Below are 24,614 nucleotides of genomic sequence, written 5' to 3' on the forward strand. Positions count from 1 at the left end.
CCTACTGAGTTTTGCTCAAAGCATGATGGTTTCTATTACTTTTAATCTTACAACTAAACTGACCAATGGATCAAAAATTCAGAAAATCTTTTGTTGTTGCCCTTTCTTGTACATCTATGACAGTACCCAAAAATCTGTAAGAATTTACTTTATGTAGGAGCTAGAATTATCGGTATCTGGCTACTCTTAAATGAGATGCTTCTCTCTCCTCCTAAGGTTTTGAATGACACCTGGGTCTCCTTTCCATCCTGGTCTGAAGATTCCACGTTTGTGAGCTCCAAGAAGACTCAGTATGAAGAACACATCTACCGGTGTGAGGATGAACGATTTGAGGTAGCTATATCAGAGCTTAATGTCATGGGAAGCTTGTGATACTATGTTAGGTTGACTTAATATCTGCTTTGATGAATGAATAGTTCTTGATAGCTTTGGTGTAAAGCACTAACCAAGAGTGTGGGTTGTGAGAAGGAAGGCCACCAATTTGAACCTTGCTCCCACAACAAACAGAGTAGGAGCCTAAAAGACTCACCTCTGCTTCTGTAATATGGGGTAATAATACCAGCATGCCTTGCAAGGTTGTTGTAAGGATTGACTATGGTTGTGTATGTGAGGTGCTTTGAGCACTCGGTGCTGTATAAATGCACAATACTAATATCATGGTGGTTTGCTATAGTCTTCCTATCTTACCCTCCCAGATACAATACTTGTCAAAACTTTGCTTGCTGCCATGTGCATCTCCTGAAAGTGAGTAGCTGCAGGCTCATAGGTTTGATGTTTTGCTTCACATAGAAATTAAATTACCTATTACAATAGCACCCTCCACCCACCAAAAAATTAGATTTAAAGACTATTAGATGTGAATAAGGGTTTTGTTTGGATCTATTGCTCTGCTTTTCATCTCAGTTTCCACCATCTTACACAGTGTTGAAAAGCCTTTTGTACTATATGTAAGAACCCCATTCCCACATATGCCAGAATTTGTTTATTTTTTATAGTTTTTATAGTTTATTGCTATAAGCCATGGCTGATGCATGCTCTCCATTTCAGCTGGATGTTGTCTTGGAGACCAACCTAGCGACCATCAGAGTCCTAGAGACGATACAGAAGAAACTCTCACGCTTATCAGCTGAGGAGCAGGCCAAATTCCGGCTGGACAACACTTTGGGCGGCTCCTCAGAAGTTATTCATCGCAAGGCATTGCAGAGGATATATGCTGACAAGGCAGCTGACATCATTGATGGGCTTAGGAAGAACCCAGCCGTCGCAGTCCCTATTGTGTTGAAAAGGTAACTGGGAAATGCAGGTGGAGCACCCTCATCCCCCTCCTTTTTCAGTTTCCCCAAGTGCTGCTTTTTAATGATGGTTTTTTGGGTGGCATTTTTGTCCTGTCATTTAGCAAGGTTCTCAGTGTGACTGATGATTCATTGCACAATTTAAAAAGCAATTTCAGGTAGACCCTTGCCTACGTGGGAGTTACATTCCAAGGCCCTGCAAATACCAGTTAAACTGTATATAATTGAAACACATTGAAAAAGCCTGCAACGCCCCACCCCCCATTCCACCCTTTTAGTGACATTTCAGTGACATCTTTATGATGTTCTAGGGTCCCTTCTGTGTTTGGCACAATTCACGAGCATAAGGTTGCACACATATTGAACAAGTGTGAAGGGAGGCTTCCTGTAATTTAAAAGGCAATATAAAAATACATATCCATTAAGTGAGTGTGTGTACTATATACAGAATTATAGAATCATAGAAGCTTAGAGCTGGAACTGCCTGCAGTGCAGGAATCCCAGCTAAAGCATCCATGGCAGATGACCATCCAACCTCTGCTAAAAAACTTCCAAGAAATGAGAGTCCACAGCCCCCCAGGTGAGACCATTCCAATGTCAAAGAGCTCTTTCTTATATATGCACAGCCTCAAATTCCACAACAGAGACAAAAACTTAATCAATACAATAAATTAAAAGGCCCGGTGCCAAAGAGATGCCAAAGAAGGCACCAAGTCAGCTTCTCCAGGGAGGACATTCCAAAGCTAGGCAAGGAAAATGCCATCTGTCATGTTGACAGGAGTTCATAGTTGAGGGTCACATACAAAGATCTCTGGCTGGGTAGGTATATGCAAAAGAGCAGTCCTTATAAGGTAACCTGGTCACAATCTGTAAAGAAATATAAAGTCAAAGCTAAGACTTTGAATTGGACCAGGAGTGGACCAGGAGCCTGTGCAGCAGTCAGGGCACTCAGCCCCAGCTTGCAGTTTGTATTCAAAAGTCACTCAAGTTCCAGGCCATTCTCAAAGGCAGCCTCCCTTGCATCACGTTGCTTATGGCCCAGAGAAGCTCAACGCTGGTGACCACTCACATTTGTATCTCGCCCCCCACTGAGCTCAAAGTGGCATACATGGATGGGGTTTAGCTCGCTTTATCCTCACAAAAGCCCTGTGACATAGGTTAGACCAAGAGCATGTGGTGAACTGCACAGTTGAGTGAGGTTTGGAACATGGATCTCCTGCACCCAAGTCCATCATGCTAGCTGTGGATTCGAATGAAGTTACAGCAAAGCAGCTGCTACAGGAGAGTGTATGGTAAACTTCTGTTCATGGCAGAGAATGTTTTTTTAAACAGGGAAAGATCCATAATGGTGATTAATCTGGAATGTTCTGATCTAGTCATGAATTATAATACAGTGGACTCTCGGGCACGTTCACAACCCGCAGCGTCCGCAACCCGCAGCACCACGTCTGCGCATGCACGGGTGACGATTTGGTACTTTTGCGTATGCACATGCGCCAAAACCCGGTAGTCCGTTCTGGTACTTCCGGGTTTTGGCGCTCCGTATCCCGAAAACGCGCAACCTGAAGTGTCTGTAACCCAAGGTATGACTGTAGAGATCAAGACCAAAGTAGCCCATTTTCTGTGTTACATCACCTTCTGCTTGTGTTCTCCCATGCTGAATGTGGTCAAATCACGAATGCCTTGAATATCCCTTGAAGGTTAAAGTCTGTCAAAGGCAGGATGCTTTGTTCCTGTACTCATCTCTCTGGCCATGTTGCCTTTCTTTCTGTTAAGGTTAAAAATGAAAGAGGAGGAGTGGAGAGAAGCCCAGAGAGGATTCAACAAAGTATGGCGGGAACAGAATGAGAAATACTACCTGAAGTCCCTTGACCACCAGGGCATCAACTTTAAACAAAATGACACCAAGGTCTTAAGATCAAAGAGCCTTCTTAGCGAGATTGAGACTATTTACGATGAGGTAGGTTGGAGGCTTTGCCCTCTCTGTTTCAACCTTATTTCATCCTGATTGACAATTGATGGAAAGGATGTTGTGTAACCCGAAGCATTTGTAACACGAGGTACCACTGTACTATAATCTGAGGTGGGCAAAAGGGTTTCGGATAGAGAGGAGAAATAGCTGCACCGATGGTGGGAAAGCTTTCAAGGAAACTGGTCCTTTTGGGTGCCATGAAGTCTGCTCTGGCCTCCAGATGAGTGGCTTTGTATAAACTAGAGCTGTCCAAGTGGTCGATTGCGAGCTGCTGGTCAATCGTGGGTTGATCCTGGTTGATAACATGAAAACAACTCTGGCCTCTCCCCCTAAAAAAAAGCTCAGCAACTTTGGTCAATCCAGTGGGTAGATCACTGCCAGTTTATTTATAGTGGGAGCAGATCGCAGTCTCTTGGAAGTTGGTCACCCCTGGTATAAACTTAATTAGTTGCGCAGATCTTTTTATACTTACTGGGGTAGAGCACTTTCCTGTCCAGCCCAGGCAGTGATTTTCAGAAGAGAGCCATGTGGAGATGGATTTCATGCTCTTTCTCTCCTGATTTTCAGAGGCAGGAGCAGACTTCTGAAGATAACATTGGCCCTCACCTGTCCTTAGCCTACGAAGATAAACAGATCCTGGATGACGCTGCCTCTCTAATTATCCACCACGTGAAGCGGCAGACAGGCATCCAGAAAGAGGACAAATACAAAATCAAGCAGATCATGTATCACTTCATCCCAGACCTGCTCTTTGCTCAGCGAGGCGAGCTGTCTGATGTGGAGGAGGAGGAAGAGGAAGAGATGGATGTGGACGAAGGCTCAGGGGCTGTGAAAAAGCACAATGGTGTGGGGGGTAGTAGCCCTCCTAAAGCCAAGCTGCTCTTCAGCAACACGGCAGCCCAGAAGCTGCGTGGAATGGATGAAGTCTACAACTTGTTCTATGTCAACAACAACTGGTACATTTTCCTCCGTCTCCACCAGATCCTCTGCTTGCGGTTGCTGCGAATATACAACCAGGCCGAACGGCAGATTGAAGAGGAGAATCGGGAAAGGGAGTGGGAGCGGGATGTGCTGGGTGTCAAGCGTGACAAGAGTGACAGCCCTGCCATCCAGCTGCGGTTGAAAGAGCCAAGTGAGTACACCCATACTTGGTTGGGGCTAGTGTGGCAGGTGCTGGTCTTTGACAATGGTCTCCAAGGCAGAAGTGGTGGGGACGCTTTCTGTTGTAAAGATTCCTTCCCATCAGCACAGTTTGGCTTTTGCTCCAGCCAAGAAAGGCCCTTGTCAACTGCTACAACCTAGAGTGATGGCAATAACTTAAGGGGCTTTAGAATGAGTGTTAGCTCTGCGCTCAATGAATTTATCCACCAGTGGCTATCAGATACTATAGCTATGTGGAGGCTCTAGATGTAGTAGGTGTATAGCTCTGAATGCCAGCCTCTGGGAGCAAGGAATGGAAGGGACTGCAACTTTTCTGTCCAGCCAGTAAGCTTTCCTGAACTGCCTGCAAGCAGAATGCTGGATAGGTCTTCCTCTGCAGTCAAAGAGGGATAACTCCTCTATTTTTTTGCTCTTCTCCTTTCCCTGTTGCTTGTTTGCCTCTGCTGCCAGAGATTGATGTCCCCAAAACTTCAACCGGATGGGTTAATGATTATAACCCAAACAACAATAAATGGTTCAAACTATTGTTTACTTTTTAAGTTGAGAGATAAGAAATAGAGGATACAATGCTAAGTCCAGTGAAGGACCCAGACAAGAATAAAGTTAAAAGGGTACTGAATAAAACTGGACAAAGTATTTTTTTTTATTTAAAAAAAATGCAAGTTTCAGCAGTTACATGGAAAGATTCAAATCTTGGTAACTCATTGCTAGCAAGCAGTGAGTAATAGGCATCTCATTAGGGAAGAGAAGGAAATGGGCTTCTGCATCTACCTGATAAGGAAGGAAGATATGACATCCCAAACACATACAGTCGTACCTTGGAAGTCAAACAGAATCTGTTCTGGAATTCGGCTTCTGATTGGCTGCAGGAAGCTCGGCGTTCGGGAGCCGAGGTATGACTGTATAGGTGGCCAAGAGAGGACTGGCATAGATAGATAGATAGATAGATAGATAGATAGATAGATAGATAGATAGATCCCAGCCGCCCCCCTTCAAGCATTTTTAAGTAATGACAGGTGTCTCCCTCTTTACGTTCCTGGGTATGCTCCATGTATACATGTGATTGCGTAGAGTGGGGAACACCATCTAAAAGCCAAACTCTGCCCAAAATTGGTCAAACTCCATCACAGTCTCTCCCTCCAAATCTTTTCCTCAAACTCCAATATAATCTCCCACCTTCCTACTGGCCCATATCAACATTTAATGGCCAGGTGGTGAGAGTGAGGGAGAAGCAGGTCTCACGTGGAGCATCCTTCTTTCCCCTTTCAGTGGATATCGATGTGGAAGATTACTACCCAGCTTTCCTAGACATGGTGCGGAACCTGCTGGACGGCAACATGGACTCTTCACAATATGAGGACTCTCTTCGCGAGATGTTCACCATCCATGCCTACATTGCCTTCACCATGGACAAGCTGATTCAGAGTATTGTTAGACAGGTGAGGAGGGGACAGGGGATCTGGGGCTTTCAAGAAAGAACAGGCCTTGTCAGTGCTGTGCTCTAGAAAACCAGTTCAGGGCTCAGTCACTTACTGCTGAACCTCATCTGTCTACCAGAGGAGATGGGGATGAGAAATCCAGGAGGTTGTGTTACCTTTTTGTCTTAACTATTTTGAGCGAGTGATTGATTTATATAGCACTTAATGCCAAAGTAGGCCTCTAAGTGGTTTATCAAGTTACACAAAAATTAACTTGTACCCACACTTGTTACAGGGACGCGGGTGGCGCTGTGGGTAAAAGCCTCAGCGCCTAGGGCTTGCCGATTGAAAGGTCGGCGGTTCAAATCTCCGCGGTGGAGTGCGCTCCCATTGTTCGGTCCCAGCGCCTGCCAACCTAGCAGTTCGAAAGCACCCCCGGGTGCAAGTAGATAAATAGGGACTGCTTACTAGCGGGAAGGTAAACGGCGTTCCGTGTGCGGCTCTGGCTCGCCAGATGCAGCTTGTCACGCTGGCCACGTGACCCGGAAGTGTCTCCAGACAGCGCTGGCCCCCGGCCTCTTGAGTAAGATGGGCGCACAACCCTAGAGTCTGTCAAGACTGGCCCGTACGGGCAGGGGTACCTTTACCTTTACCTTTACCTTTACACTTGTTACCCGTAGAAGGAATTGCTATTGGATGATGTGCCATTTGTGAGCTGTAGTTACTTCTCTCTTTGGCACGATTTAGGCTGCAATTTTATGTGGGTTTTTTGCACTTGATAATTTTGGTTACCAGAAAGCATTGTAATGTCTCCTGTATATGATATATCAACAGCTTCAGCACATTGTGAGCGACGAACTCTGTGTACAGGTGACAGAACTGTACCTGGCTGAGAACAGCAATGGAGCTACCGGAGGCCTGCTGTCATCACAGTCATCTCGGTCCCTTGTAGAGACAGCATACCAGCGTAAAGCTGAGCAGCTAATGCAAGATGAGAACTGCTTTAAGGTAAAAAGAAAAAAAAGTCTTGGAGTCTTTACAAAGCTAGGAAGAGAGATCCTGATGTACTTAGAGTGGGGGTAACGGAATGGGGACGATCTTCTTTGTCGCTAGCAAAACATCCAAGGATGTGCACGTTTCCAAATTGCATTATGCTTACTGAGCAATTCACCAGGTATTTCACCTGGCTTCTGCCATCGCCCCTTGCAGCCACAATTGGCGTAACCACCTACCAGTTCCAGTGCCATAGAGACAAATCGCAAAAGGTGCTATAGGCTTGTATGCAGCAGTGGTTGCTTAATGATGCTCTTGGCCACATGCAGGTAAGCTGTTGTGCTCCGTCAAACAAGCACCTAACTAGTGAAATATATGTAGTTTTTCTAATGATTTATAGTGCATTTGACGCAAGCTGGCAGAAGCAGTATTTAGTCAGATCCCAATTAGCTGCTCTTTCTGTTTTGAACAAGCATAGAAAGAAGGTGGCTGCCTCACCTGTGTGCGGACAGAGGCTTCCATTTCCCTGAATTGCTATTCTTAGCATTTTCATTTTGGTTTCTTGGGTGTCAGTAGAGTGCCTTTCGCTTCTCCCCAACCTTCATCACTTTCCCAAATGCTACACTAGACAGACTTAAGCATGGCTTAACTATAGTCCTGATCCCTTACACTTTTCTTTCTATTAAGTAAATGTTGTCCCCCACCCCACCTCCCTTACAGATACACAGGCGGCCCCACCAAAGTCCCAGTTTTTTCCACCAGCTCTTCACAATTATTTTTCTCCTCTACAACTCTCTAGTTCCCTTGCGCATGGACATTCTTTAGTTGCACTCACACTACCCAGAGCTTCATTTGCACCTGAGATCAAAATGCTGTTAAATAAAATGTTTCCTTCCACTGAAGTTCGCTCTGTGTTCCCATTGCTTCCCTGCAGCAATTTCCATGCCCCCCCCCCTTTTTTAAAAAATTTGTCCCTACAGGCTGGAGCAAGTTGATATAAAGCTTTTGGTTTCTCTTTTTCCCCCTCAAACCCAAACTTGTGGGTTGGGGGAAGAGTACCATCATTTGTAGCTGAAGTGCTTCCTGCTGTAGTCAGCAAGTCTGGGAAACAAGCAGAAACTGAAGAAAGACAGCTGGGGTGGTGAGAAGCAGAAAAGTGTAGCCACAGAACTAATTTAAAAATGCAATGCCCAGCCCCCCTGCTCAGTGAATTGAAGGACTTGCAGGATTAGTGACTCAGCAGTCCAGCCTGGTCTTGCAGCATGGCTTAGCAGCCGGGAGGGCAATTCCCTCACTTTCACCTTAAGGGCAAAATAATGCAGTTTCTTGATGGAGGCTGCTAGCCTAAAGAAAACTCATGGTTGCTATGGTGATAGTGGCTGACTCATCTGTAGACTTCCAGCAGAGAACTTTTCAAGTGAGCTCTCTGCTTATCTGAACCTTCTTCGATCTCTAACAAGGTGGCTTTACATTGCTGGGCCAAGTTCAGCCTGTATAGCATGTATATTGCTTTGGGTACCTAATAAAAACTCTGAGGATTATTGAGCTCCTTACTGAAGTACTGTCTTCTGTTGTGCAGTTGATGTTTGTTCAGAGCAGAGACCATGTTCAGCTAACTATTGAGCTGCTTGACACAGAAGAGGAGAACTCTGATGACCCTGTTGAGGCTGAGGTAAGAAAAGGACTGCTGTTGGTTGGTGGCTCTTAATTTCAGCTATCAAAGGAACATATATGCATTTTTACTGAAGCGCTTCAGGTGCAGTAAAAATAGGTCCAGGTTCTATTATGTGGATTTTTTCAGATTTTAACATGTATAGTTTTTCTGTGTATAGTAATAAGCAGATGCTGCTGTTTATCTTCAGAATATGAGTAGATTATATGTGTGCACAACTCCTTACAAAGGCAAGCAAGTCAGTATATTCAGGCTTCATCTGATGAGTTGCTTTCAGGTCAGAAACATTCGTGACCGCTAGATAACTGATTTTTTAAAAGCAAGCTGAAAACATTAGCCATAGTAGGTGCCTAATTCCAAACATTGCATTTTGAAGCATTACATACAAACAACAAGACAAGGTGAACCTCAAACAATTTCCAATATTTAGTTGCAGTTGCCCAGTGCTTTTCTATGACGTCTTCATGCGGAACAATGACTGCATGCATTCTTAGGCTTGAAAGCAAACAAAAAGTCCTTCCAAAATATTTAGGTTCACACAACATAATTATTCAGTGCCAAGGCTACTCATAGAAGATACTGTTGTGCATTGCCAAAGATCACTGCCAAAGCCAGAAGGGTCTAATCTTATTTCACAGTTCAAGAAGGACACTGACAAACTGGAACGTGTCCAGAGGAGGGCAACCAAAATGGTCAAAGGCCTGGAAACAATGCCTTATGAGGAACGGCTAAGGGAGCTGGGCATGTTTAGCCTGGAGAAGAGGAGGTTAAGGGGTGATATGATAGCCATGTTCAAATATATAAAAGGATGTCATATAGAGGAGGGAGAAAGGTTGTTTTCTGCTGCTCCAGAGAAGCGGACACGGAGCAATGGATCCAAACTACAAGAAAGAAGATTCCACCTAAACATTAGGAAGAACTTCCTGACAGTAAGAGCTGTTCAACAGTGGAATTTGCTGCCAAGGAGTGTGGTGGAGTCTCCTTCTTTGGAGGTCTTTAAGCAGAGGCTTGACAACCGTATGTCAGGAGTGCTCTGATGGGGGGTTGGACTCGATGGCCCTTTTTTTTTTAAAAAAAAATTATATTTATTGAAATTTTAACATTGAACTCAACAACCCAACAATACCAATAACAATGACAACAAAAACCACTACACACTACACAAATACAAAAAAGAAAAAATACAAAACAAGTAAAAAAGATGCACAATCAGGCATATAAAAACAAAAAATGAAAACAGCACATAAAATTATACTTTCCAAAATGTCCTTTCCTTGTTCCTTTGACTTCCTCTCGCCTCCCTTTTTGCATTCTATTTTAATTTGTTGTTTTAGCAAATCCTTCTGATTTAACATTACCTGCTTTTTCATAATAATATATTACACATAATCTGAAAACAGCTTATGCAAAGTCAAATTGTTTAATACCAGTCTCTTTCTAAACTTCTTTAATTTTGCCATATTTCTGTAAATAGTCTTTGAATTTCTTCCAATCTTCTTCCACCTTCTCTTCTCCCTGATCTCGAATTCTGCTGGTCATTTCTGCCATTTCCATGTAGTCAATCATCTTCATCTGCCAGTCTTCCCGGGTAGGTAAATCTTGTGTCTTCCAATGTTTTGCGATAAGTATTCTTGCTGCTGTCGTAGCATACATAAAAAAAGTTCTATCCTTCTTTGGCACCAATTGGCCGACCGTGCCCAAGAGAAAGGCCTCTGGTTTTTTCAGAAAGGTATACTTAAATACCCTTTTAATTTCATTATAGATCATTTCCCAAAAGGCCTTGATCTTTGGGCATGTCCACCAAAGGTGGAAGAATGTTCCTTCAGCCTCTTTACATTTCCAACATTTATTTTCAGACAAGTGGTAAATTTTTGCTAGCTTGACTGGTGTCATGTACCATCTGTAAACCATTTTCATAATGTTCTCTCTTAAAGCATTACATGCTGTAAATTTAATACCAGTGGTCCATAACTGTTCCCAGTCAGCCGCCATAATATTATGTCCAACATCCTGAGCCCACTTAATCATAGCTGATTTCACCATCTCATCTTGAGTATTCCATTTCAGCAGCAAGTTATACATTTTTGACAAGTTTTTACTTTTGGAGTCTAATAACTGTGTTTCCAGTTTTGATTTTTCCATCTGAAAACCAATTTTTTTATCCAAATTGTAAACCTCCATTATTTGATAATAATGGAGCCAATCACGCACCTTGCTCTTTAGCTTTTCAAAACTCTGTAATTTCAACTTGTCTCCTTGTTCTAAAATTTCCCAATACTTCGGCCAATTGGCCTCCATATTGGATTTTTTCAAAGCTTTCGCTTCCATTGGAGACAGCCACCTTGGGGTTTTGTTTTCCAATAAGTCCTTATATCTTATCCAGACATTGAAGAGGGATTGTCTAACAATATGATTCTTAAATGCTTTGTGTACTTTGGCCTTGTCATACCACAAATATGCATGCCATCCGAATGCATTATTAAAACCTTCTGGATCCAAAACATCCGTATTTTCAAGAAGTAGCCATTCCCTCAGCCAACAAAACGCAGCTGATTCATAATACAATTTAAAGTCCAGCAGGGCAAACCCACCCCTTTCTTTAGCATCAGTTAAAATCTTAAATTTTATTCGGGGGTTCTTGCCCTGCCAGACAAATCTTGAAATGTCTTTCTGCCACTTCTTGAAACACTCCATCTTGTCTATAATCTGCAATGCTTGAAACAAAAATAACATTCTAGGCAATACATTCATCTTTATAACAGCAATTCGGCCCAGCAATGACAATTTCAAGTTCGACCAGATCTCTAAATCCCTTTTCACCTCCGACCAACATTTTTCATAGTTATCTTTGTATAGGTTGACATTCTTTGCTGTCAAATTCACCCCTAAATATTTCACTTTCTTGACCAGAGTTAATCCTGTCTCTCTCTGGAATTTCTCTTTCTCACTGTCTGTTAAATTTTTCTCTAGCACCTTAGTTTTCATTTTATTTAGTTTAAAAACCAGCCACTTTCCCAAACTCTTGAATTAATTCCAGTACTCTTTTTGTACTGGACTCTGGTTCCTGCAGTGTCAATACCAAATCATCTGCATATGCTTTCAATTTGTACTGTTTTGCTCCCACCTGTATGCCTTTAACCAATTGGTCCCTTCTAATTATATTTAACAAGACCTCTAACACAGATATAAAAAGCAATGGGGAGATTGGGCATCCTTGTCGTGTACCTTTCTCAATTTTAAATTCTTCTGTTACCACATTATTAACAATTAGCTTGGCCTTTTGCTCTGAGTAGATTGCACCTATACCATTCTCAAACCCCTGACCAACCCCCATCCCTTGTAGATTTTTCTTCATAAAACTCCAAGAAATGTTGTCAAAAGCTTTCTCTGCATCCACAAATATAAGAACAGCTTTAGTATTAATGTCCTCTTGTAGTTTCTCCAAAATGTTTATGATATTCCTTGTATTGTCAGACAAATGTCTGCCCGGGAGAAAGCCCGCTTGATCTTTATGAATTCCTTCAGCTAATACTTTTTTCAATCTTTTAGCCAAAATGTCTGCGAATATTTTATAATCCACATTAAGTAGGGATATGGGGCGGTAATTTTTAAGCTGTGTCTTTTCAGATTCTGTTTTTGGTATAAGTGTGATATATGCTTCCTTCCACGACTCGGGTGCCTTTTTCCCGTCCAGTATCTCGTTGCAAACGTCCTTTAATGGTTGTATTATCCAATCCTTCAGTGATTTATAGTACTTCGCGGACAAACCGTCCGGACCTGGTGACTTGCCCAATTGCATATTCTGAATGGCCGATTCTACTTCCTGGTCCGTTATTTTATAGTTCAGCATTAATTTATTTTCTTGTGAAATTGTTGGTAAACCATTTAGTTTCAAAAAGCAATCAATGTCTATTTCTCTCTGCGGCTCCTGTGTATACAGCTGTTTAAAATACCTCTGGAAGCACTTTCTTATCTCTCCTGGGTTCTGTATGTTCTTTCCTTCCACTTCCAAGTTTGTTATGGTATTCAATTTTTGTCTTTTTTTCAATTGCCAAGCCAACAGTTTCCCGCATTTATTTGCTGAGTCAAAGGTTTTTTGTCTCATTTGTTTAATTTTCCACTCTATTTCTTGATTCATCAATTTCATGTACTGTACTTGATGTAGCTTTATCTCTTTCAAAATCTCCTGTGATTTTGGGTTCAATCTCAGTTTCTTTTCACCTTCTTTTATTTTTTCCAAGATTTTATCTTTTTTCTCATTTTGTAGTCTTTTCCTAATTGCGTTCTGCTGTATCAAAAATCCTCTCATGACAGCTTTACTTGTGTCCCATATTACTCTTTTCTCGACCGTTGTACTCAAATTTATTTCAAAGTAATCTCTCAGGGTTTTTTGGGCCTTTTTAATCATATCTTCATTTCTGAATAAAGAGTCATTCATTCTCCATCTAAAGGATCCAGTTGGCATTAGTTTCAAATCCATCTTAACTGCATTATAGTCGGAGCAAGTTTTAGGACAAATTTCCACTTTCGTAATTTTCGGAGCCAGTCCTCTGGTTGCCCATATTTGATCAATCCTTGTCCATGTCTTTTTTGCCTCAGAGAAAAAAGTTCCCTCTTTTTCTAGAGGGTTCTTAAATCTCCAAGTATCAATTAGATCCATGGTATCTGTCATTTCCAAAAAGGTCTTTGGTAGTCTACCATCCTTGGTAATTACCTGTTTCTGTGCTTTGTCCATGTTAGTTGAAACCACTCCATTCATATCTCCCATCAGAATCAAGTTATAATCCAAATAGTCCAGCAAAATCTCATGTAGCTTTTTAAAAAATTCCGATTTTCCTTCATTTGGTGCATAAATCCCTACAATTAAGAATCTCTCTCCTTGCGACTGAATTTCAATTGCCAAAATTCTTCCATGTTCATCTTTAAATTTTAATTTTGGTGATAGATTTTCCTTTGCATAAATCACTACTCCTCCTTTTTTTACTTTGTCCTTTGTCTCATCGGACTCGATGGCCCTTGTGGTCTATTCCAACTCTATGATTCTATGATTCTTTTTATACCCTTTGTCCCTCAAGTTCGGGGTGAATAATGCAATATTTTTAGCAATACAAGTGAAAGAGCAATATATTGTCCTTAACATGAAATGGTTCAGGCTGCTTTCATTGTGACTAATGTAAGGGAAAGGAGTGTGAGTTCTTTCAAAAATGGAACTAAACTTCAAAAGTTTGATCCTGAAAGTTACAGATTCATTTGCACTAACAAAATTCTATAAAATCTAGGCTTACCAAGATCAGTGAGTTGCTACTTATAAATGTTGTAACATTTGTGCCATTGAACAGTAATTTTAAGCAGATTATTCTATCCCTGCTTTAAAGTTCAAGTGGCACATACCTCTGCTGTTCTAAAACAAATAAGACAGGGTTTCCCCAGCTCTATTTTTACAAATAATGAGTGTCACATTAATAACAATAATAACAATAATAACAATAATAATAATTTATTATTTCCCCAGCCATTCTGGGCGGCTGCCTTCAGATGTCTTTTAAAAGTAAGATAGTTGCTTATTTCCTTGACATCTGATGGGAGAGCATTCCACAGGGCGGGCGCCACAGGAGGCCCTCTGCCTGGTTCCCTGTAACCTCACTTCTCACAGGGAGGGAATCGCCAGAAGGCCCTCAGAGCTGGACCTCAGTGTCCAGACTGAATGATGGGGGTGGAGACGCTCCTTCAGGTATACTGGACTGAGGCTATTTAGGGCTTTAAACGGTCAGCACCAACACTTTGAACTGTGCTCAGAAATGTACTGGGAGCCAATGTAGGTCTTTCAGGACCAGTGTTATGTGGTCTCGGCAGCCACTCTCAGTCACCAGTCTAGCTGCCGCATTCTGGATTAGTTGTAGTTTCCAGGTCACCTTCAAAGTAGAGTGCATGGCAGTAGTCCAAGCGGGAGATAACTAGAGCATGCACCACTCTGGCGAGACAGTCTGCAGGCAGGTAGGGTCTCAGCTAGATGAAGCTGGTAGGCAGCTGCCCTGGACACAGAAGGGGAATGGAAGCTCCTCGGAAGTGGGGCTGCGTGCATGGTCCTTCATCCTTGGGTACCAGCGTAGGAAAGCTTCCTCTGTTAAAGGGAGCTCATTGGTGCATCTCTTTATTCTGTGTTCTATTTCAGCGTTGGACCGACTATGTGGATCGGTATGTCAATTCTGATTCTACCTCTCCTGAACTACGGGAACAGCTGGCCCAGAAGCCAGTATTTCTGCCAAGGTGAGTGAAATGATATTGCGCATTACTCTAAGAACTAATGGGTCATTTTGAGGCATGCATTTCCTCTGGAGATCATAGCCCCATTGCCTAGGGTCACTGTAGGAAGCTGGCAGCTGGAAAGAACATGGTGGCAGTTGTGTGATGCTGCTGCTGCTAATAATAATAATAATCATAATCATAATAGTCTGAGAGTTCCTTGTAGGCCTCTGCTCTTGTGACTTTAGCTGCTCCCCCCCCTCCCAAAAAAAAAACCCCAACAAAGCAGAAATAGGAAATGTTTCAGATCGGGGTGGTCACTAATATGTACTTGGACAACCCTGCTTCAGCTTCATGCAATTGCACTGTGTACAGACTTTGTAAACAGCTTTGAAGCTCTCCCATGGTTGTGGCTAAGTGCTGATCCACACATTAAAAACAGCCGTAGCTGTCTGTCTATGTCTCCCTCTCCTTGTGGTGGAAGGCCCTTCACCGAGTGCTTGGTGCAAGCAAAGAGGAAAGGAGTGGGTCACAAGGACTGGTTGATCTAATGCTTGCCTGTACTGAGGAGGAAAAATTAGCCAGCAAATATCATCATGAGCTTTTGTGGCAATTCTTTGAATGAATGTGCCTTGGTAGCATATCAAAGATCACATTTTTGGTCAGGAAAAAAGGATGGTTTATGTATAACAGGAGTTTCTCCTCCGCAGTGCAGGTCAAGCACCAATTTAGCCAGTGCCTGGGAATCACCCTTCCCCTCTCAGCTTGGGCTGAACTCTGCTGGGAGGGGATTTGCTCCTTTCCCCAGCAGTTTTTCAGCAAGTGGAGGAGGATGCAGGCAACCACGGCAACGTTAAATGTGTTAATCATCCCTTACGCTCTTATCGTCATTCAGCACGAGCAGTGTGATGGATTTTGAGGAGCAGGCCCCGCGAGCCACAACGTCCAGCCCGATGAGGGAGGCGGGTGCTAATTCCAGCAGGGGCTCTCTGCTTTACAGGAACTTGAGGCGGATCCGCAAGTGTCAGCGGGGTCGGGAGCAGCAGGAGAAGGACGGGAAGGAGGGTATCAGCAAGAAGCCCTTGGAGAACGTGGAGAGCTTGGACAAACTGGAGTGCAAATTCAAGCTCAACTCCTACAAGATGGTGTACGTGATCAAATCGGAGGATTACATGTACAGGAGGACTGCTCTGTTGCGTGCCCATCAGGTAGGCCTGAGCAAAGTGGGTGGGGTGAGCAGCTGTGGCTTCTCCTCAAGGGAAAGCTGCAGGCAGCCAGGATACAGTGGTATTTGGGTTCATTTCCCCTGCAGCCCTCTGCTTGCATCACTGTTCATCAAAGCAACTGTGTTTATGACCAGAGGTTTCAGGGTCTGGTCCGTATCTTACTGGGAGATCAACTGGGAACTCACTGTATTCTGCATACACTGGCTTGCCTTGTTGCCAGTAAAGGGGGATCACTTCAATGGTACACTTAGTATGTGTAATAGGAGCCACTTTTTCTGGCAGAAAACCTGTGTCCATTAGACTATATGCAGATTGTGACATGGAGGGAAAAGAGGGTTGTACATGTGCTAAGCAGGCATGCATGTCTGACCAAGGCGTCACTGCCTAATGCCAGTCACTAAAGCTTTCTCTTGTTTTCTCCCTTCCTCGTAGTCCCATGAGAGGGTGAGCAAAAGGCTGCACCAGCGATTCCAGGCCTGGGTTGACAGGTGGACCAAGGAGCACGTGACCCGTGAAATGGCAGCTGAAACTAGCAAGTGGCTAATGGGGGAGGGCTTGGAAGGCTTGGTGCCTTGCACCACTACCTGCGACACAGAGGACCTTCACTTTGTGAGCATTAACAAGTACCGGGTCAAATATGGCACAATATTCAAGACGCCCTAAACTCCTGGGGAATAGGAAAAGGCCGAGTTGTGGGTGCACATTTCGTGCAGGTTCATCAAGGAAAACAAGGAAGATGCCTTCCTCCTGCCTCCTCCCCAGCCCCTCGCTGTTATCTCCGTAACAACAGCCACTTCTGGACTAATTCATAGCTGGTACATCTTGTTGCCCCAGGGGGGCAACTTTTGGAAATGTCCATCCTGAGAAACGGAAGCTGGAACTGCTGCCCAGAGGCTGAGATCACACGCATGCTCCATGCCATGAGGGAGGCTGAGGTGTCCAAGTCGCTGTAGAGAAGACCATCTTGCCTGTACACACACCAGCAGCGTTCTCCCAGCCACATGGGCATCAGTGACAACTGGGGGCTTTGAATAGCCTGACAAGATGTGGTGCGTTTGAACACCCCCTCCCCAAGAAGAAAAAGGAAAAAAAGTCTTGCAGCCAGAGTATCTTGGTTGGGAATCTCCAAAATGCCCAGTCCCCAGCTTCAACAGGAGTAGGCAGCAGACTTTCTGGAACCTTCCATTGGCTCTCAGGGCTCAGCAGTCCAGATGGCGGAAACATTGGCTCTTGAGTTTGCTGCCCCCTTCTCTTTTCTCTCCAGTTCCTTCCTTGCTATCTGGGTGCCTGACTTAACACAAACCATTTAAGATCGGTCAGTCCTTTCCAGTGCCAGTGGAACGATCGTTTTGTTTGGGGTTTGTTTTTTGTTTTGTTTTTTTGAACCTGCTTGTTTACTAGTCTCTCTTAGTGCCATGCACCAGCTTTTCACACAAACACTTCCTCTCACCTACACAGTACCCCTATACAGACAACACAAGCTTTCACAATAGCAACAACCTATATCAAACTGGTTTCCCCCCCCTCTTTTTTTGTAAATAAATGTACATACTTGTCAATTTTTTTTTGTTTTTTTATTAAAGAAAAAGTATGCTTGATGTGCTAGTATAACTATACTAGCTTCTTGTGTACCTTAGTACCAGGTGGCTTCAGGTTCAGGTTTTAGTACCTACAGATGAGAGTGACAGAGACATTTTTATTACACTTTCTACCAAAGGGAGTTATCATTGTAGTGCTTTGTGTGGAAACTTGTTCCTTTTTTAAAAAAATAAATAAATACAAAAATACAAAAATATTATTATTATTATTAATAATAATAATAATACATCTTGGTTCTTACCAGAGAAAGATGTGTTCTTGCTGGTTCCCTCACTCTGTTCTGAGAGATGTATGGCTACCAATTGCGGGCAGGGAGGCATCCAACCCAACAAAAAAAATTCTTCATGGAAAGGGAAAAAAGGTTATGCGTGTGAGAGAGAATGAGAATGTGTGTGTAGTGGGATTACATGACTCGTATTTTAAGCAGCCTATGTGATATATGAATGATAATATATATCAGAATTTTTAAATTCTTTTTGTTTGTTTGTTTTGGGGAGATTGTTTTGCTGGGTAGTTTTTTTATTATCCACCTAGTCTTCCAGCTCAGAGAATTTGCACTTTTTGAAAGTGTTGCTGAGCTCCCTAGTTTGGGGTTGATTGTGCTTTCTTGTGTGATTCTTCTCATTGTTGAAGAAAATATCCTAAATACCAAACCAGTATTTGACAGAGCTGCTCAAGAGAGAGAGAGAAGAGTGTGTGTGTGTGTGTGTGTGTGTGTGTGTGTGTGAGAGAGAGAGAGAGAGAGAGAGAGAGAGAGAGAGAGAGAGCGCACATGCAAGACCATAGGAAAAAAGAGGGGTGGCCTTTTGTGGTTTCACCAGTAACATACACAAGCAGGGACATTTTTTTTTACTATAGATGGCACGAACAAAAACTGAAGATATGAAGGTCTCTCTTTAAAAAAAGTTGCTGTGGGTTTTGTAAATGGCAATGAACCTAACATTTGTGCCCTCCTCCAAGGAGGCGTTGGTTGCTTGTACAAAGTGACAAAACCAAGAGACCTTTAAAAATATGGCTTTCTGGTATTTGTCTTCTCCCCAAATCTGCCAAACTTACATCTCTCCAGGTATCCCAGCAAGTAGCTGTCCACACTCTCAGAACAGTGTTGTCATGGTCCAAGGCAAAGAAATTAGAGAGGAGAAAAAGAGGACCTGTGTAAGTATCTCTCTCTTCCCTGTAGCTTAAGAGAACAGTGTAGAGGTGCAGGTTGGGCCTCTGCAGTAAGAGGCAGGTTTGCACAGGGGAATGTGACCTGCAGCGGTAAAAGCAAGGAGTGGAGCCCAGCTGGGGAGTTCTTATGGTATGCCAGCAATAAGCTAACTTACCCATGTCTCCTTCCCTTGCCCTTTTAAAAGAGGGGGATGACAACACTACTGTGTCCTGTTCCATTTTGCTTGTGCTGCTCCCCTGCTCCTCATTCTCAACAGCTTCTCAGATGTACCTCTTCTATGTATATTTAAACTATCAGTTTAGACCTTTTTACCAAGTTAGAAGATAAAACACTTTGCCCAAGTGTCATTTTGAACAAGACAGGTGGAGCAGGGTGGGATTTTTTTCTCACCCAGTGTTTTTGAGGGTAAGAAAAACCCCTGCAGGTGCAAAATAAAGGAGGCCACTGCCCTTCCTGTAGCAGGATTTCAGAATTCAGCATTTCTCTCTCCCCACCCCCTGACCCTCCCAACCCTGATGTCTGACATCTGAGCTCCAAGCTCCTAGTCCTGGCCTGTACAAATAGCAAAATACTTTCGTTCTTATTTTAAATTGCTTTTTGTATTCTGTAATGTGAACCTTTTTGCCACCTATTCATGTGATTTCTATACAGATGTTGTAAACTTGACTGTAGTGCAGTATTTCCATTAAAATATCAGGGCTACTCGTGTACAGATTTGGTGGTCCTTCCTGATCAAACTTGGCCAAAAACATTGGTGAGGTCTTGATTGGGTGAACTTGAAAAGTGCTGCTTGGGCTCTTGACTTGCATGCATTTGCCTCTGGTGTGCAAAACTGCTCAAAGCGGGTTGGTTCTCTTCAATAGACAAGCGCAACAGTGAGCAAAAATGTTTTCGGTTGTTGGGATTGTAATTCCCTTTTGTCAGATATGGTACAAAGGTGCTGGTATACTTGATTCTGATTTGAAGAAGTTTGATAGGGGCCTGTCCCCTTTAGAATTGGAAGTATGGCCTCATCTAAGTACAGATTGGCAAATTTCAGTTTCAGTCTGTTTCTCATTTTTCCAATCTTAAGTTCCGTTTGTTCCATTTCTACATTTGTTTTGTAATTCTTTTTTTAGGAAGTTCACACACAAAATTGTGTGCATTTCTCCTGATGTATGGTTGACTGTACATGATTTTGCCTAATACATGCATTTTTGCAAGCAATTTTCCCATCTAAAATGCATTGTGTACATTATTTTCACTGACTTTCTCTTTGTACGCACTTTCCCCAAATGTACCCTTTTTGTACAAATTTTCTTTTTGGTTGGAGGAACTGCATTGCAAAATTGGAAGAAGTGCAGATTTCAAATATTAACTGTGTTTTGGTTTGCATATTGAATCAGGAAGTGCAACCGAAACAGGTTCCTGAATAATTTCTCCGCAGTCCCTCCATTCAGATCCCTTCCCACCCTTTTGAGCCTTTAGCTTGGACACTTGGCTTTCGCGTCCTTAAAAGACAACTAAATGAAGATCTGTGTAGATGTGCTACGTGCTGTGCTGGAAGGTAGAATCTCGTTACTGGAGGTACAAAGTAGCCTGTGGAAGATTCTCACTCCAGTGCAGCACTCTTAGTCTGTTTTCTCTAACGTGGAGGTCCCATAGCTGCAAATATTAAAAGTAGTTGTCTAGTCTAGATTAAAATTTGGAATAGGGAGGTGCTGTCATGGGGCAGTTCAACTCATAAGATCTCTCTTCCCCACCCCCTCCCTTGGTACTAGACCAGGATTTTCTGGTCCATCGTCTTCAGTAGCAGCCAGGCAGATTTGTCTGGGAAGTTTTCTGGCACAGCACAAGCAAGTCTGCTGTCTCTTGCGTCCGAAGTGTCCACTCCTAGATGGAAAGGTTTAATATTCAGCAAGCAGCACATAATAGCAATTTACTCTCCCTGTTGCACCTCATCACTAAGCTGGTCACCATCTTGACTCCATATTCGGCAAGGATGGAAATGACTGGGCTGGGATATGCTCATTATTGCAGATTTTCAGACTGTCAGCAGAGGGCCCCCAACAGCTGGAAAGGAGGGAGCAAGAGGGATTGTGCTCAGTTGTAAGTTTCCAATTTGTTTTAAGCCAGACTCTGTCTATAGATGCTGCTTCTCTTATGGTGGGGAAATCATTTGTGCACAATCTAAAAAATGCAATATTTGATAATCAATATTTTGCTTTCCCTGTTTTTGTTGTTGCTCCCTCTCACACTTCATGTTATGGGTGTTTCTCACTTTACATACCTGGGTCATGACACCAACTGTGAGCCAAGACTGTGACATGGAGGAGGAAAGGCCGGATGGCTCAGCAGGAGCAAAGTTGCAAGTCACAGAGACTCTGAACTCTGGTCCCAAAGCCAAGTCTGAGATGGAGTCACTTAGTCAGGAGCCTCTTGAGACAGCTTTCCAAACTTTTGACTCCCTTCAAATATGGAACCCCCTGACAGGTTTCCCTGAGGAACCAGCACCCCCCCCCCATATACACCAAGGACCTCACATTCCTCAATGCCTGCTCTTCATTGCAGCCAGCATGGAAAGTGGGAGCTGACAGACCTTTTGGAATGTCACCCCAGCTGATGCATGATGAGGGTCTGGCTGCTTAATGTGGGAGAAGAGATTGCTCCCTTCTTCCAAGGCAGCTTATTGCAGGGGTCAGCAAACCTACCGCGCCTCGGGCCGGTGTCTCCAGCGCCAATTGCGCGGAGGGTGGGGGAGCTCATGCCCATATGCACACGCTATTTCTGGTGCACTTCCAGGTCGGAGGAGCACCGGAAATAGCTTATGTGCATGGGCCTCCAACCCGGATGTGCACCAGAAATAACCCGCGTGAGCACAACGCTTGCACATGCGCACAAGCTATTTCCAGTGCTCCTCCATCCCGGAAGTGGGCAGCCGCACAGCGCAGCGCCAATAAGAGCTGGTGGCCGGGGTCGCTGTGGGCCGGATAAACGAGCCCCTTGGACCTTATCCTGCCCGCGGGCCTTAGTTTGGGGACCCCTGGCTTATTGTGTTGTTTCTGTGCTGTGTGTTAAAAAAGAGATGCCTTTTGTCAGCATGTTATTCAAGTCTAAGAGCTGCAACTCTAGCCAAACCTTGCCTGCTTTGCCTCAGCCAGCATCTTCCTGTGTTCCATTGTGCTTCGCAGTTGGGGTGTTACAGGCAGTGGTTTTCAGCGAGTATCCTAAGTCCTTAAACTCATTAGGTGTTAGGCATTTTTAGGAGCTGTGCCCGATTACACAGCGCTTCATCAAACAATCCTCTTTCCAGCATGCTTGAAGATTAGCTGCTTGCTTCTAGCCCCTAATTATGCTGGCATCCTAACAGCAAGCATTGGGCAAAAAAGAAAGGGGGGAAACCCTAATAATTGCTGTCTCTGAAGTATTCATAAATTAACATAGTCTGAATGAATTCAAACTTAATTTAACAGGCCAGTGCTCCTATTGTGAGTGTTTTAGTATGCAGCATTGTTTGGAATTAGTGGAGAAGCACTTCCCCTTGCATAAGGGATCAGGGTCAAAAGTAGATGAGGCAGCAGTTTGCCCTAACAAGAGAAAATGTCAAACAGCTTAAGGAGCTGTGCAGCAATTTTCACACAGTGGGAAAGTGGCACAACTCAGTGCAGAGCACCTGCTTTGAATGCAGAAGGTCCCAGGTTTGGACCCCAGCATCCATCTTGGAGGCTGGGGGAGAACCCTGCTTGAAATCCTGGAGAGCTGCTGCCAGTCAGTGCAGACAGTACTGAACTAGATGGCCACAATGGTCTGCGGAAGGCTGTGCCCTGTCCTCCTACATCAAAGTGAGTTTCTAAATCACCTCCCCAGACCTGCTGGATCAGAGCCTCTAACGTGCATTATAAACTGGATCTCAGTATGGTTCCAACTTTAAGCTGCTATTTATTACACCTTCTTTCAAGAGATGACAGATTAGCTGCTCTTGTTTGTTGTATTTTAAATGATGTTTAGCACATGTATAAAAGTAATAAAATACACTTAACAAAATGGGTTTGGGTGTGGTAACTACCCAAGGAAACCATTCCCTCTCCTTCATTTTGTTTCATGAGGCATACGTTTTGGATGGCTTTGAAACTGATAACAGATTAAATGTATGTTTTGCATCCATGGAGAGGTGCAAAGGTTTCAGTGGATGGGAACAAGTATGTTATGATTCTAGATATTCACATCATTTCTCATTTGCATAGTCATTTTCACATTGCTGTTAAATCGACCAAATGCTCTGCAATGGTACCACTAATGAGATTCCCAGAGAAAAGACCATGTGAGAGAGACAGTGATGCTTGGATGCTTCTTGACATGACACATAGGATGCTGCATCTTCATGGGATAGATTTCTACATGCAGGGATTTGTTTAATTTTCATATGGCAGGGCTGTCTGTTGTGTCAAGCCCCCAGCTGCTGACTAAAGTTTACCTCCTCAGGATTGTTAGTTTTCAAGAACTAAGCTGTGGAGATTAAACACAATTGAGCAGTTGGTAATCCATGGAAAAAAGCAAGTGGATCTATCAGAAAAAAGCTTGTGTGCTGCTGCTCCATGGCAAGTACAGTGACTGCATGAGCAGTGTGCTTTGTCCTTAAATGCTCTCAAACTCTAAATGCTGAGCTGTAATCTTCTAGGCAACAGAGATGAAAAATATTATCTTGTCTGTAGGGACCACAGGTTTCCAGCACTGCCTTTTGACAACAAATTCCTTAAGTTAATTGTGGACTGTGCAAAGAAAGACTTCCTCGGTGATGGAAAGCAGGCGGGGCTGGATTCCCAACTCCCATCTGCCCCAGTTGCAGGCCCAAGGTGAGCGTTGGTGGGCTGCAGGTTCCCAAACCTGTATCCATCCAAGGCACAATTAGCTCAGCATTAGATGGGGCAATGGCTGCTGTCAGAGATGCCTCTGACATGGGGAAGGAGGCCGCTTCAGGGTAGGTCTGTCAATGGTGTTGGCTGTGATAGCTCCCTAGACGTAGGAGGCTCAAGTCAGTGATGAGAGATGTTGCCTTCCTTGCTTGTGGGTTTCCAGGAGGAATCTGATTGGACACTTTGGGTCAAGGACGCTGGACCAGAGGGACATTCAATCTGACCCAGCTGGGCTATGATAAGCTACTCTGATCTCTTGTTTGGGGTAGAGCATGCCTGAAGTGTTGCAGAGCCAAAGGGTTTGGAGGAGCCCAAGGTAAACCTAGGGATGGGAAGCCTGTGGCCATCCAGATGTTGCTGCACTACAGCTCCCATCATCCCTGAGCCCTGGCCCTGCTGGCTGGGGTTGATGGGAGTTGTAGTCCCCACTGGAAGGACGTGTGGGTCCAGAATTGGCCTCCACAGTCACGGACTCATTGTTAAAACCGTGTTTATGGAAGGCAATCTTACTCAGCTACGAGTAATCGCCTAAGAAGAAGAGTCCAGCAGCATCTGGAGGTTTCCACATTGGCACCCTTTGCTCTAAGGTGCTACCAGCCTCTCTATTGATAAAGCCCTGCAGAGTTCACTCTGGAAGTTTTCATTGCTGGAGGGAACTGAAAGCCTTCGGACAAGAGACAGACCTTGGCTCAGTGGCAGAGCATCTGCTTGGCATGCAGAAGGCCCCACGTTCAATCCCCAGCATCTCCAGGCAGGGCTGGGGAAAAGCCCAGCCTGAAACTCTGGCGAGCAGCTACCAGTCGGAGTAGGCAATGCTGATCCTAGGGAGACCATTGGCCTCTCAGTCTAAGAGCTTCCTAGGACTGATCAGTTCATTTTCTTGCTCAGAAACCCTGCAGGTTTGAGGGGTCTCCAGCTCAAGGAGAGGCCTGAGCCTTGGGCCACCCTCGTCCACAATAGCCACGACATCCCGCT

General features: G+C 43.9%; 1 protein-coding gene across 5 annotated transcripts in view; it reads left to right on the plus strand.

Annotated features, from left to right (window-relative positions):
- SIN3A (SIN3 transcription regulator family member A) overlaps positions 1-19,457 on the plus strand; it is a 66,074-nt gene extending 46,617 nt beyond the window's left edge. For 3 of the 5 annotated variants that reach the window (XM_028706807.2, XM_028706806.2, XM_028706810.2), the window contains 10 exons: positions 217-333; positions 1,048-1,286; positions 3,069-3,252; positions 3,832-4,396; positions 5,695-5,864; positions 6,678-6,851; positions 8,416-8,508; positions 14,681-14,775; positions 15,647-15,959; positions 16,410-19,457. In XM_028706807.2, the coding sequence (XP_028562640.2) occupies positions 217-333; positions 1,048-1,286; positions 3,069-3,252; positions 3,832-4,396; positions 5,695-5,864; positions 6,678-6,851; positions 8,416-8,508; positions 14,681-14,775; positions 15,647-15,959; positions 16,410-16,640 (2,181 nt within the window). In that variant the 3' untranslated portion in view covers positions 16,641-19,457. The remainder of the gene's footprint in view (positions 1-216; positions 334-1,047; positions 1,287-3,068; positions 3,253-3,831; positions 4,397-5,694; positions 5,865-6,677; positions 6,852-8,415; positions 8,509-14,680; positions 14,776-15,646; positions 15,960-16,409) is intronic. The other 2 variants (XM_028706808.2, XM_028706809.2) reach the window with 2 other exon arrangements.
- Positions 19,458-24,614: the final 5,157 nt, after the last annotated feature.

This window comes from Podarcis muralis, chromosome 14, assembly GCF_964188315.1.
Source record: "Podarcis muralis chromosome 14, rPodMur119.hap1.1, whole genome shotgun sequence".
In the NCBI taxonomy this organism is placed as follows: domain Eukaryota; kingdom Metazoa; phylum Chordata; class Lepidosauria; order Squamata; family Lacertidae; genus Podarcis; species Podarcis muralis.